Here is a 13,760-nt window from a genome sequence, read left to right as displayed (position 1 = left end):
CTTGTGTGTAATTGAATCAAAGGCACATAGAGAGAACTAATGACACAGCAAGGATGCATTTATTTCAATGTATTTGCCTCTTTATGCAATTTGCAATGTGTTGCTACTGCGCACCACCATGCACGTGGTCCGGGTAGAGCAGGGTGAAACATTTGGAGTACCAGACGCTGTGCCCCAACCCCTCGGCCTCACAGCGACTCATCATGTCACTCAGCACGTCGTATGGGGTGTTAGCCCCTGAGCCGATGCACCGGATCCCTGGAATCAGCTTGTCCTTTCCAACCTGCCCAATGATTTGGATCAGGTCGTAGTCGAAGGTTGAGGCTAGGTCACGGTAGATCTGGAGGGGGACAGCAGGGTTGGGTAGAAATTGTGTTTACCTCTATAACTACAACACTGAAAATCAACACTGTTTCTCATGACTTGTTTGATTTAGCTATGACTTATATAGTTCATATTCCAATTAGTTTTTGACAACAGCAGTTTCATTAGATATGATTTTTCATGTATCAATCCTTCAGTAGAATCTTTTAAACCACAGCATTTACTATATGCTCTGCTGTAATTGGACAACATTGAAGCACTTTCCAACCCACCTTGGGCACATATTCATGGAAGCCGATGTCCTCCGTTGCCCAGCGAGCCCAGTCCATGTTGTAGTTCAGCAGTGACGCTTGAGGAGGTGAAACTGGTGCCAGTGACACCTTCCCAGATACTTTCCTGGGGAAGAGGTGAGTCAACTAAGTGTCAGTGAGTTACAAGAGAACAGTGCACATATATACATGTAAGTACATATCATAGAAGAAATAATTACCGTTGGAAAGGCAGTGTGTCTATGTAAGGGCAGGAAGTTTCATCTGAGGTTGAGGATGAATAAGTGACAGCTGTAGTGATATGATTTTCCATACTTACTCGAGGATGTGGCTTGCAGCACCGTTCATCGTTGCCACCAGGTCTGTTCCCAGCTGGTATGGTTGGCCAAAATGCTCGTCCAGCTGAACACCACCCAACCCAGGGTAGTTGTCAAATGCATCCTGCATCATTCCAGCAACAAAGTCCAGGACCTGAGAAAACATTGTGTACATTAAGTAACATCGTGTACCAATGAATGTCTGAAGTCCATGTGCCGGTTAATATATTGCAGTGCCTTACCTCTGGACAAATAAGCCATGAGCTCAAAGCCCAGTCTGAAGTCTGACGTTCCATTTCAGATTCAGGTCCTTTAAAAAGTGTGGTACCCCATTTAATAGTCATCAACAAATCACCACATGCAGAATGGCTACAAATAGTCTGCTGCATTACCTTGGAAATTTGCCAGAGGGCCACTTCAGTAGCCTAGCATTCATCTATTGTCATGATCAGCTATATGATACACACTCACTCGTCATTCCATTGTTTTGTAGGGGAGTGACAGTCAGAGGAGTGCTTAATGACAACGGTGCACGTGAATATTGTGCAACAACATATGAGAAGGACCGTAACCTTGGTCTCACCTCGGTGTTATCTGCGTCCATCCACCAGTAGCCCTTTGCCTCTCCCTTCATCCAGCCCCTCTGGTACACCGTGTTGGAGAAGACAGAGAGAGTTGGGCTGGAGCCCCAGGTGGCTATCAGACCATACTCAAACCACGCCCAGATCTGTGTGAGAAGCATAACGAGGAAATGGATATTATGGCAAAGATTTCTAATTTCAATCCCTTTACGTCATGCTTTAGTAAACAATGCATCCAGTTAGATATGCGAAGGTTAGACAAGACAGGTCGTTCGGTGTAATATAACCAGCTGCTGCCGCGCTGCGTGCCTGCGAAGCTGGTGTGTTACACCGAATGGCGGTTATACCGGCTATATAGATACAGATACAGATTTACAATGGCGGAGTCATGTGGGGGTTTTTCCACGTGACTCCAAGTTGTTCAGTACCTATAACAAAGCTCGTACGGCGTAAAACAATTTTTAATTACCTCTATCCCTCTCTTCAGTCCCTCCTCCACAGCCCATCCCAGCACGTCCCTCACAAACCCGCGGATCCCCAGCGACTCGAAGGTCGGGGAGTTGAAGTAGATCTGGCCTGTGGAGACGTACTTAAGTTTTTATACACCAACAACCCCATAACTACTTATTCTGAAAATAATACTTCAACCAGCTTCTGCGTCCTATTACTACTGCTTTGCGCGCGTGCGTGCGTGCGTGCGCATGTGTGTGCGTATGTGCTACTTTTATAATCGAGATAAGATACCAGTGCAAAGATGAAATCTCTTTCAAGAGAACCTGGACAGCTGTGTTAATACAACTGTGTACATTCAGAAATTATTTGACAAATACACATACAACGTTACATATATATATATTTCGTCATCTGTAAATACGCCGATGTCATTTCATTCTATGTACATGTAGATATAATGCATAGTCATACCGTCGGCCCATACGTTGAGATATACGCGGTTGATGCCCTTTGCCCTAAGTTGGGCGAACGTTACTGCCAGCTCAAACTGGGTGTTGGGGTGGTCGTATCGGCTCAGCCAGGTAGCGCGGACGTCAGCATTTGGGGATGTAACGTTACTCGCTCCCGAAAATGTACCTGCCCCGGTTTCAATACCTACCAAAAGTAGTTTAAAAGTTGAATTCGTAAAGTGCATTGTAAGTCCATTCTATAAGTTTTGAAAAAGACAATAACGTTATATTACTACTAATAGCGTAAAGATAATGTATCGTACTTGAGTTGGTCTCGCATCCTCCGAAATGACAGCTGTAACAGCACTTGACTTCGTCGCCGTAGGATGGACAGTTGCCGCTGACGTAGTAGCCGTACGGACAGGAGGACACGGTGACGCAGTGGCCGTGCTGTCCGTGAGCGAAGGACGTGGCACATTCACGGTCGTTTGCTGGAGACAAAAAGTAGACGCCCATGACTCGATGTCTAACTGTTTTTGCGCATTATTTTACCTTTTACGTGATACATGTATCATACCTACCCGAGGCAAGCCCCAAGAACACGAAGGCAACGACAAAAGAAGTCAACGCCATTTTGCGCAGGCAAAGATGCTCGTCCAACAACTTCTGAAGATCTAATCCTGGAGTTTACCAGTGAGGTGCCCGCGTGTCTGTACGGTTTAGGACAGGCCGGGCGAATGTTTAAAGGACCAAACCACTATGTTCATTGGCCAAATCATGTTTGTAAGTGGTTATTGAATGACCAATAGCACGTTATGTCGTGGAAGCTTGGGAACATTCCTTCTATTCCCAGACCAGGTTTCCGTCATTGGGTCGTAGGGTCATGGACACGGTGTTTTTGTTCAGAGGAGCAGTTAGTCGCGTGGTACGTATCGATTGCAAATCCAAAATGTAACGTTACACGTTTATGTTACATATTTACAGGCGATCGTCGGTAATTTCGACAGGGTTGTCTCAACGACGCGACTTCCGCTCTTGTCCTTTATACTGATGCTCTGACCTTTATACTCGGGGTTTTTTATCTGCTCACCAGCAGACCCCCTTTATGATATCATTTAGTAGTTGGGTGACCTTGGCTGTGTGTCAATAATGAAAGTCATAAAAATTTATTCCGAGCTGCCCCTCTCTTTAAAAAAAATGTGTTGCCCATGCGATTCAATGCTTCAAATATTTAGGGCTCTGTAAACACGGGCAGCTTTGATAGACCACACCCATGACCCCGCCCTCGCTCCTAAGTATGATAAGCTATATAGCTATGAGTATCGGAATCTAATATTTTAAGGTAGGCAGGAATATTCAACCCCCAACTTTATGACCCAGGAGTGTGCCTACTGACTACTAAACCTCTGTGGGGTACATGTACTTGGTAATGTGTTATTCAGATAGTACATGCATGGGGACATGGGACCCAGGTTATGTGTGCGTGTTGTTCAGCACCAAGGACAGCATCGGTCTTGGCTCAATGTCGTGCAGAGCCACCGGTAGAAAACATAAGTATTGTAGGTGTGTCACTCACTGCCAGCAACATCATAATGTTCGTGAATTATTCAGCCACAATGAGGAACATGAATATACACGTTTATATATGCTTGGTGCACCTTATAAGTACCCATTCGTATTAGCACACGCAGTGACGAACAGTAATACAATAGTGCAGATTGTTTTTCGTTTGTTTTATTTCTGGCTATTCTGACTTTGTGGTGTTTGCTCCCCATGCACATCCCCTACCCCAGCATGAGGTCCGTGTAGAGCAGGGTGAAACACCTGGAGTACCAGACGCTGTAGCCGATCCCCTCGGCCTCACACCGACTCATCATCTGACTGAGCGCGGAGAGCGTGGTGGGAGAGCCCGAGCCGATGCATCGGAGCCCCGGGACAAGCTTGGTCTTCCCAACCTCCTGAATAACGCGATCCAGGTCGGCGTTAAACACTGAGGGGTATTCGCGGTAAATCTGGAGACAGAGAGAGAGACGGGTGCGATTGAGCGTGCACATACTTTTGTAAGTATGATACGTAGGACATTTACACTCCCTATTTTCTTGTTCCTCGTGTCTTCCTCTTTTTCAGATATCACTTATCGCCACCAACAAGACAATATTTTTACCAACATCTATCGGTCAGGTTAAATGTGTATTTAAATGTGCATTTATTTGCGTTGGTCATGAAACAAGCGAATTTTGCAAACAATCTGAATCCGCATCTAATCTTTACAATTTCCACAATCCTTCATTTTCGAACATGTGTCTTTTCAAATAAAGTGCTGTCTTGTTAAAATGTCTAAACTGAAAGGTTTTCACAGCTAGCCGGTATGTCTGCTAACGGTAGGTATACTAGATAACTGTACCTACTAACATAGCCTTCCCATATACCAACCCACCTGTGGAACGTACTCATGAAACCCGATGTCGTCCCTTGCCCATGTGGCCCAGTCCACGTTGTAGTTCGTGAGCGACAGGCTAGGAGGCGCAATCGGTGACAACGACACCCTCCCTGACACCCGACTGAGGGGGTGATGTGGTAACAGAAAAGTGAACAAGTATAAGTGTAATGCAAAGTAAAGAGTAACATTGCAACGTATTGATTTCTATATTGAAATTATGAAGCCACTGTTCGTCGTATTTACATGTCCTAACCTGTGGCACATGACCATCCCAACCATATCCCAGGCTTGTTTATGAGACATATCTTCTGCTTTCCTCGAGAAAGCAGGAGATAGCAATTACGTCCCATGTTACCAAAGATATGTTTTGTGTACAACTTCTCTTCGGACGCGACATCCCCTCCAACCATCACTTACCTCAGGATGTGCCTTGCAGCGTTGGTCATCGTCCCCACTAGGTCAGTTCCAAGCTGCCATGGTTGAACAAAATGGTCGTCCAGCTGAACACCAGCCAACCCAGGGTAGTTGTTGAATGCGTCCTGCATCATTCCAGCGAGGAAGTCCAGGACCTGAGGAATATGTGCTGCATATGACTAACCTTGAGATGTTAAAAGTATGTGCAAAGATACGTATATATGCGGAGCAAAAACAACAAGAAAGATTCTCTATCAAAAAGTCTGTTTGAAAACACAACAAACCAAACCGTCTTTTGTCTGACCTGTGTGTTCCCTGCATCCATCCACCAATATTCTCCGGCCTGCCCCTTTATCCACCCCAGACCGTAAACCGTGTTGGAGAAGACTGTATCAGTCGGGCTGGAACCCCAACATGCCTTGAGACCGTACTCAAACCACGCCCAAACCTGTGGGAAAAGCGGAGCAAGTCACTGGGATTTCGTACGCTACATTAACACATTCACGTGTAGTATGCTGTTCATTTATACATCAAGTCTTGTGACAACAGGGTTTATCTATGTTTATCTTACCCTGTTGTCTCCAACAATCGGCTCCTGCAAAGATACGAAATATTTGTACGCCACTGTGCATGTGGCTTAAAACAAGTTACCTCTATCCCTCTCTTCAGTCCCTCCTCCACTGCCCATCCCAGCACGTCCCTCACAAACCCGCGGATCCCCAGCGACTCGAAGGTCGGGGAGTTGAAGTAGATCTGGCCTGTGAACAGTGTGTAGCAAATTAACTCTAGCATTTGTTAGGAAACTCACGATGTTACCCTTTTTTGACTTTGACTTGACTTTTGATATCTTTAGCAGGATCATTTTAACAGGATCGAATTACAGGATTTGTACTGCTCTCCAAGCAGAGCATGGGTTTCGGCTGTTTTTTTACGTGTTTTTAGGCGTTTTTGTCGGGCTTTCTACTTTGTCATCTTTTTTTTTGTATACATATACAAAAAAAAAGATGACAAAGTAGAAAGCCCGACAAAAACGCCTGAAAACACGTAAAAAAACAGCCGAAACCCATGCTCTGCTTGGAGAGTAGATTTGTACAGGATCGGTATGTTATGGTGACAGGCACCAGATATAACATCTTTTTGAAGAGTCTTACTTTCCTCTTGTTTGTGCTGCTTTTTCAATAACTGGGCCATAAGTTAACAGTCCAGAAATCATCCTTTGCTATTGGGAACCCAGGCAGCTGTATCAATATCATCGAGTAAATTTAACCGTTACATTTCGTCACGAAAACACTCCGATACTCTTCCGGATCCGATGTGTTATGAATAGAATTTGCCCTACCGCTGGCCCACACGTTGAGATAGACGCGATTGATTCCTTTTGCCTGAAGTGTGGCAAAGGTGGCTGCGGTCTCCGCCTGGGAAGTGGCGTGGTCGTACCGGCTCAGCCAAGTGGCGCGCACGGCAGCATATGGGGATGTCCCCGTTTGTGTTGCTGTTCCAGTCCCCGTATCTGTCCCCGTTCCGGTGTCTGTCCCCGTCCCAGTCCCCGTTCCGATATCTACCAAGAGATGTACAAGACATCGTTGAAAAAGTAGCTGCAGAATCCAGCTGTAGGTCTGTTAAGCCCGGGTCCGCTCACATCGACGCCCAGCAGAGCAGACAATGGTTGAACCCATACTGAAACCCCAAGTAGAGGATGCCTTTGAAACAATCAAAGATATAAAGAAAGAAAAATCAGAAGTAGTATCGTACTTGAGTCCGTCTGGCATCCTCCCAGATGGCAGTTGTAACAACACTTGATGTCGAAGCCGTATGAAGGACAGAGACCGGAGACATAGTAGCTGTATGGACAGGAGGACACGGTGGCGCAGTGGCCGTGTTGTCCGTTAGAAGCGACAGAGCCTGTACATTCAGGGTCGCTTGCTGAGGAAATAAAGTTAACGTGCTCATGTTGGCATGTAATCTTATAGCTTAAAAAGGCGGAGAATATTCCCGAAGGCTAACATTCAACAATAACAAGAAGTTGTGCCACTGAAGAGCTCATATGTTGAAGGTTTTTTTGTTGCGTAAAACAGACCCTTAGCTTCATTCGCCCCCACCAGGCTTTATCATACCCGGCCACGTTTCTAAAAAAATGTTTGTAAAGTCAACCCTTTAGAAATGGTTTACCTTATGTATTATTGTCATATCTACGTTTGTCAGTAATCTCCAGAGGCCTCTTTGTGTTCCATAATAGTATGACATACTCACCGAAGGTAGACCCCAAGAAAACAAAGGCAACAGCTAAACCAGTCAATGTCATTTTAGACAAGCAACGGTGATCGAAAAGAACGATATATGGAGACGACGAGGTGTCTATTTCAGACGTGGGCGGCTTTCTTATCTGGCATGTTGATTACCCAGTCCCTTCGCTGGTTGGTCTGATCAGATAGCTAGTGTATTTGCTCAAGACATGGAGGTTATATCCGTTTAGGCACCTTTCTACGAGACCGCGATCGCTAAGGGACCATACAGCGACAAAAATTGGATTTGGGTGACTCTTGATTTCATTATATCTGAATATGATGCAAGATGGTAAAAGTACGAGTTCAAAAACAACAAAACGCACAAAATTTAAGTGTTCTTTACCCATAAAATCTTTGGTCATTGAGCTGTCGCTGAGCGATCGCAGCTGATCACAGCCTCTAGTGGAAAGGGGGAGGGGGGTAAAAAGTAGTGGAACCATCATACCGTGCTGTTTGACCGACAAAAACACCACCTATTAAATTGCACTGCTCACCCCCACAATGAAATGTTAATCAAAGAGGAATGGCACAGAATATTATGCATTTTGGACTGTGCGTGTTATACATATATACGAAACCCAGAGGCTTTCTTAAAACATACTGTATCTAATAATCTCCAAGCAGATCTAATGGTTGCAAAGACCGTATCCAGCTGGCAAAAGGAGTTTTTTATTGCAACCCAAGGTTGGGTTGCAATAAAAACTCCTTTTGCCAGCTGGATGCGGTCTTTGCAACCGTTAGATCTGCTTGGAGATTATCAAAAAAGACCGTATCCAACTGGCAAAATGAGTTTTTATTGCAACCCAAGGTTTTTGCAACCGTTAGATCTGATGATAATGACATCTGTTTGGAGATTAGTGGACGGCAGACGAGTGACTGAATATACTAGTAATGGGCAACATTTCACGACGCCACCTGTCGATCAATTTGGTATTGCAGGACGCATAGACGCATAGCGAGTTGACCCTTGTTGACCCCGTGACGTCACGACCACGCCGTGCAGACGTTTTGGCAAGCTTGGGTCTTCCTCCGTCGTCTATGAGAATTGGACCTCTGTAGACACTTTTGAGGTTATTTCTGTAACCAAAGGTAACCAAACGGACTACACAGGTATTTTGTTGAATTATGATAGCTTTAAAGACAGGTGAATTTTGTTTTAGACGGTAAAATCAGCGAGTCAAGCGAAGTCCAAAGTGGCTTTGTTTCGCGCTTCGCTGAGGTGGGGAGGGGGGCGAACTGGGCTATACTAAATTATTTACGTCTACAGGACAGAGAGTGGCCAAGTGGTGGTTTGTTGGTATCAGTATAGGATAAGCTTTTGTTTAGAAGAAAGCGTTACACTTAAGTATCACAGAGTTTGGCTTTCTCTGCCCCTCACAATTTTGCCCCCCTCCCCACAAACAGTTGAGGATAGGAAGAGGATAAAGCAAGAACTGTTTTCTCGTTCATGAAAGTCTAACCGTGATGACTATTGCAGGGTTATTTTATTTGCAGTACCAAATTTCGTTTCTACCTTTTTTCATAATGTAAAGCCCTACATATAACACTGGATTTTTTTAATAGGGCTGTTTACCTAAACGAAAATGCAGGTACGGTACAGGTACAGCGGTTTAGGTACAGGTCCAGACATGTACCTAAACAAGTTTGGGCAATTATCTGCAAGTCAAACGTGTAGCAACAGCCTTTTTTTAATGGAAAAGTATCATCTTTGTATGAGGATTTATATATTTGAATCTCAAAAGAAATCTCTTTGCAAGTTTTTTTCATTTTCAACTGTGAGATTATCAAAATTGTCACCTCTGTCATGCGATTTACCTACCTTTAGCTTAAAAAATGGTGTCCAGTAGTGGTTTAGTTTGTTTAGGTACATGTACAGGTACAGTAGATGTTCAGACCGTCCGGACCTGTACCTAAACAATTTTACAGGTACAGGTCCATGGTTTAGGTACACAGCTGGAAGTAACAGACGTCCAGAATGGTCACCATCGCTACTCTCACCTCTCAAATAGAAGTACCCCCTGGAATAGAAGTACCCCCCGGACAAATTTTCAAAATGTAATATAAGTACCCCCTGGAATAAAAGTACCCCCCGGAAAATTTCAAAAATCGACAGTCGAGGCTAGGTAAACTGTGTCCATACATGTACAACTGTCACTGTCAGAGGGAAATAAGATAATAAGCAGGTAGGTAACTTATATTTAGTCAATTATGCCATACCTATTAAGTATATAGATATTGAACAGAATAACTGTCCATAGCTTGTTCAAATCATGATGATCTTCCTCGCCTCTTCGTAAAATATAATAGTAATATTGAAAAATTGGGCATAGGTTCCCCGCTATGACCCCTAACCGGGGGCCACGGTGCTTTCAAATTCAACAAGTGAAAATGTACATGATACATGCTTTTTCTACTTGGAACTTGAAGCAAGTGATCAAAGAAAATTGTTACTGTAGTATATCATTTTATTATGACTGACAATCAGTGACATATAACAAAAATCATCAGAGTACTTTTAAAAGTTAAATGTACCTGATCATATTTTCTAAAGACATCAACCACAAAAAAACACAAATATGAACACAGTCCTTCCACAGAAGAAATATGTCTATAAACTTTTGCTCCATAGCGTCGAAAACAAAGTGAGACGCTCGGATTTCGAGTTCCCGCGGTAAATCCCACAATATTGAACAGAGATCAACTGTAAAAGTAGCTCAACGTCACAGACCGCACATACTAAGAAGTTACCCATTACGTGTTGACACTAGAAACCCGCGATGAACCGCCAAAATTGGGAAAATCTTACGATTATTTAAAAAAATAAACCCTCTGAAAATAAAAATGGCGCTGTGTGTCTATCGTTGCCCAAAAAATATAATATTTCCATGCGTTTACGGTATCATTTTAAAGATCGGTATCCGCACTACGCAATATGCTGCTAGTTTTACTGCCGCCATGCCTGAGAGTGGCGGCCATGTTTCGCGATTTCGCGCTGTTGTTTACCGAATCATATCGGACATATTTCTGCCGTTTTAGAGATTTTGTGGCCTCAAAATACATATCACAAGGGAAGTTAAGTTATGATTGTTGTTTTAACGTGTTACATGTCTTCTGCGAACAAATAATTCTTCCGCCGCGCTGCCGATACTACGGATATAGTGGTCAGGAAAATTATTATTCCCTGTGTAGACGAGCACCCTACTCCACACGTTTTTGATCAGCGTGCTTTGGTTTACGATGTAAACAGAGACTATCAAAGTTATTCATATGAAAATTGTATTTTAAAATGTCAATGTCGCGTCTTATTTTCCGGTTTACTTTGTAGCGTCATAGCGATATCGACCGATATGTTACGAGTGCCGCCAGGATACTTTTCACAAGGCCGTCAAAGCGGCGAGAAAATCAACGCCGGTAGGCCGAAAAATAGCGAATTACGAGCAAAAATACCGGGGAAATATGGGCAGAAAAACCTTAAATTACGATTTTAGAGGGATTCCTGGTTTGCAAAGCCTCAATTTTTCAAAAAATAATAAACGTACCGTCTAGAATAAGAAAGTACAGGGTGGAACTATTGGCGAAAAAAAATAAACGTACCGGTACGTTTATTTGAGAGGTGAGAGTACTCAAATGTATTATAAATGATAATGTTTCTAGGCACTAATCATCTCTGTGACATTAGTTTCAAAGTTGTACAGCCGCTGACAGACTTGTGACCATGGAGCTGCGACCCAACCACACCATCTACATCAACAACCTCAACGAGAAGGTGAAGAAGGAGGAGCTGAAAAAGTCCCTGTACGCCATCTTCTCACAGTTCGGGCAGATCATGGACATTGTCGCTCTCAAGACGCTGAAGATGCGCGGACAGGCGTTCGTCATCTTCAAGGACATCAACAGTGCCACGCAGGCACTCCGGTCCATGCAGGGTTTCCCGTTTTACGACAAGCCCATGCGGATAGCCTACTCAAAGACAGACTCTGACACTATAGCAAAGATGAAGGGTACGTATGTTGAGAGGAAGAAGAAAGAGCGCCAGGAGAAGGTTCCGAAGAAGCCGGCTCCCCGTCCGCAGGCGCCAGCTCCCGCTCAGATTCCTCCTCCACAGCAGCAGAGGATGCAGCAACAACCTCCTCCCATTATGCAGCAGCAGATGGCACCAGGTAAGGGCGTGGAAGTGAAGGCCCTGGTTCTGTACAGTAGTCAAGCAGACAACCATAGATCTTCCCATACTGAGACAACTATTTTTATCCATGATATGTAATGTACAATAGACATGTTTTATTATATTCCGTGGTGGCTCTTGTAAGCTTTTTTAAATGTACTATCTTGCCAAGTGGGCAATATGGCTATGTCTTTCCTGCAGGAGTTGGCTGTAGAAGTAGCCATTTTTCAGTTTCATGGCTCCTACATAAAAATCTAATTGCCTCTATTGCTGACCTTTGTCTGTTAGGTGGGCCTACACCAGGGATGGGCCAGCCCCCACAGCAAATGATGCCTGGCATGGCCCAGCCATCCCAGCCGCAGCCACAGGCCGAGCAGCCTCCCAACAACATCCTGTTCCTCACCAACCTGCCTGAGGAGACCACGGAGATGATGTTGTCTATGCTGTTCAACCAGTAAGCCATTTTACTCACTTCAGTTTAACAGTTAAACATCTATGTTGTAGGGCTACTTACTAGGCCTAGACATGCCTCTACCCAACAGTCAAAACACCAGAAGTATGCAGACACCTCATTTTCACTACCTCAATATTACAATCCTGTGCCCTGTTCTCAGAGTTTCTACCTAGTTATTTATCATTTGTTTTCTTCCCTCTAGGTTCCCTGGCTTCAAGGAAGTGCGGTTGGTTCCAGGTCGCCACGATATTGCCTTTGTTGAGTTTGACAATGAGATGCAGTCTGGTGCTGCGCGTGACGCCCTACAGGGCTTCAAGATTACACCAACACATGCAATGAAGATCTCCTTTGCTAAGAAGTAGATGGTGGGGAAAGATGTGTATATGGTTTGTACTGCGTTGCAGAGCAAAGCAAGTGGTAACAGTAGATATATTTTGTACCCTTTAAGGCTTACATGCAACCAGCCTGCATTGCACAACCGCTAGCCATGGTTTGCATTGCACTGTAGGAAGTCATGGCAAGCATTGCACCACCGCAGGCTGGCTTGCATACTTTTTGTTAAGACCTACATTATTAGATTGGGACCAGATAAGTTTGTTTTGTTTTCCCTTGAAATGTATCTAGTAAACAGGGTTTGACCCATTTAGAGTGGCCCATGTTCTTCCATATGCCTGAACACTCCAGGAAGCTGGTTTAGGTCCCAGTCTAAAGCAGTGTGAGGTCACTTTATATCAGGTGTTGAACATGGGGCATCTGTTTGCATTGCACTCTGGCAGACTTGTTTCATTGAAAAGAACAGATACTACTACAACTGGACTCTTTGGCAAATTTTGATACCTTTGCATTTTTATTTTTCACCTCTTGGTGATTTTTATTTTGGTCTGACATACATGTACCTGTAATGAGCTAAAGGAAGCACATAATGCTGTACCTAGTGTTTTTATTTTATTTTGTTGTTTGCAAGGTTCTAATCTACTAGAATTAGACTTTGTGTATCAGATATTGTACTTGGGAAGAAGTCTACATTGCACTGTAGCAAACTTTGTTTGCATTGCACTACAGTAAGACATGGTCCCCATGAAAGAACAGATACTACTACTACAATCTCAATACATTTCCCGTCTTCAGTTACAAATGCTTCATGACATCAAACTGTACCTCTTCAGCTTGACAACAACAGGCAGCAAAATTCCTGTCAGCCATAGATTTAGGTTTGGCATCACTTTCTGCAGCCATGTCTTGTTCCTGACAGGCAAACATAAGTAAAAATCTTTCTTTCGATTATGAATTCATTTTTGTGTCTCAAGTATGTATCAAAAATTTATTACACTGGTATGAATCTTTTTGTTTTGGTACAGTCATATGTTAAACATGCATAAGCAATTGAGTCACTGAGACACACAACATGATTCTGTTGTGATGCCCAAAAGTGGAGGATCCTATTTTAATGAATAAAGTAACAGCCTAACTCTACTTTCAAATGCCTGTGGTTAATGTGTGTCTGTTTATTTATTGCACTCTACTTGAATACATACATAAGGACAGTGCTATAGAATGTTGCTCATGAGAATGACGAACGACCAGACATTTTGCATGTGCTTTTTTATTTTAC

General features: G+C 43.7%; 3 protein-coding genes across 4 annotated transcripts; 1 reads left to right on the top strand and 2 right to left on the bottom strand.

Annotated features, from left to right (window-relative positions):
• Positions 1-54: 54 nt before the first annotated feature.
• On the bottom strand, positions 55-3,100 carry LOC136431119 (uncharacterized). Its single transcript, XM_066422369.1, has 8 exons — positions 2,975-3,100; positions 2,717-2,884; positions 2,416-2,598; positions 1,961-2,067; positions 1,494-1,637; positions 913-1,064; positions 597-720; positions 55-340 (listed from the first exon to the last, which is right to left on the bottom strand). The coding sequence occupies exons 1-8, from the start codon at positions 3,024-3,026 to the stop codon at positions 104-106; spliced, it is 1,167 nt and encodes a 388-aa protein (XP_066278466.1). The 5' UTR covers positions 3,027-3,100; the 3' UTR covers positions 55-103.
• Positions 3,101-4,109: 1,009 nt separating this feature from the next.
• On the bottom strand, positions 4,110-7,652 carry LOC136431106 (uncharacterized). The gene is made up of 8 exons (XM_066422334.1): positions 7,498-7,652; positions 7,000-7,170; positions 6,587-6,805; positions 5,899-6,005; positions 5,552-5,695; positions 5,251-5,402; positions 4,831-4,954; positions 4,110-4,405 (listed from the first exon to the last, which is right to left on the bottom strand). The coding sequence occupies exons 1-8, from the start codon at positions 7,547-7,549 to the stop codon at positions 4,178-4,180; spliced, it is 1,197 nt and encodes a 398-aa protein (XP_066278431.1). The 5' UTR covers positions 7,550-7,652; the 3' UTR covers positions 4,110-4,177.
• An 840-nt stretch (positions 7,653-8,492) lies between these two features.
• LOC136431104 (U1 small nuclear ribonucleoprotein A-like) lies at positions 8,493-13,620 on the top strand. 2 transcript variants are annotated; one of them, XM_066422333.1, is made up of 4 exons: positions 8,493-8,621; positions 11,212-11,692; positions 11,983-12,148; positions 12,351-13,620. In XM_066422333.1, exons 2-4 carry the CDS (start codon positions 11,248-11,250, stop codon positions 12,508-12,510), a joined length of 771 nt encoding a protein of 256 aa, XP_066278430.1. In that variant the 5' UTR covers positions 8,493-8,621; positions 11,212-11,247; the 3' UTR covers positions 12,511-13,620. The 2 variants fall into 2 exon arrangements, with proteins under 2 accessions (XP_066278430.1, XP_066278429.1); XM_066422332.1 differs by having other exon boundaries at positions 8,510-8,642.
• Positions 13,621-13,760: the final 140 nt, after the last annotated feature.

Source organism: Branchiostoma lanceolatum, chromosome 3 (genome assembly GCF_035083965.1).
Source record: "Branchiostoma lanceolatum isolate klBraLanc5 chromosome 3, klBraLanc5.hap2, whole genome shotgun sequence".
NCBI classification, from domain to species: domain Eukaryota; kingdom Metazoa; phylum Chordata; class Leptocardii; order Amphioxiformes; family Branchiostomatidae; genus Branchiostoma; species Branchiostoma lanceolatum.
This window is presented reverse-complemented; position numbering and strand designations above follow the sequence as displayed.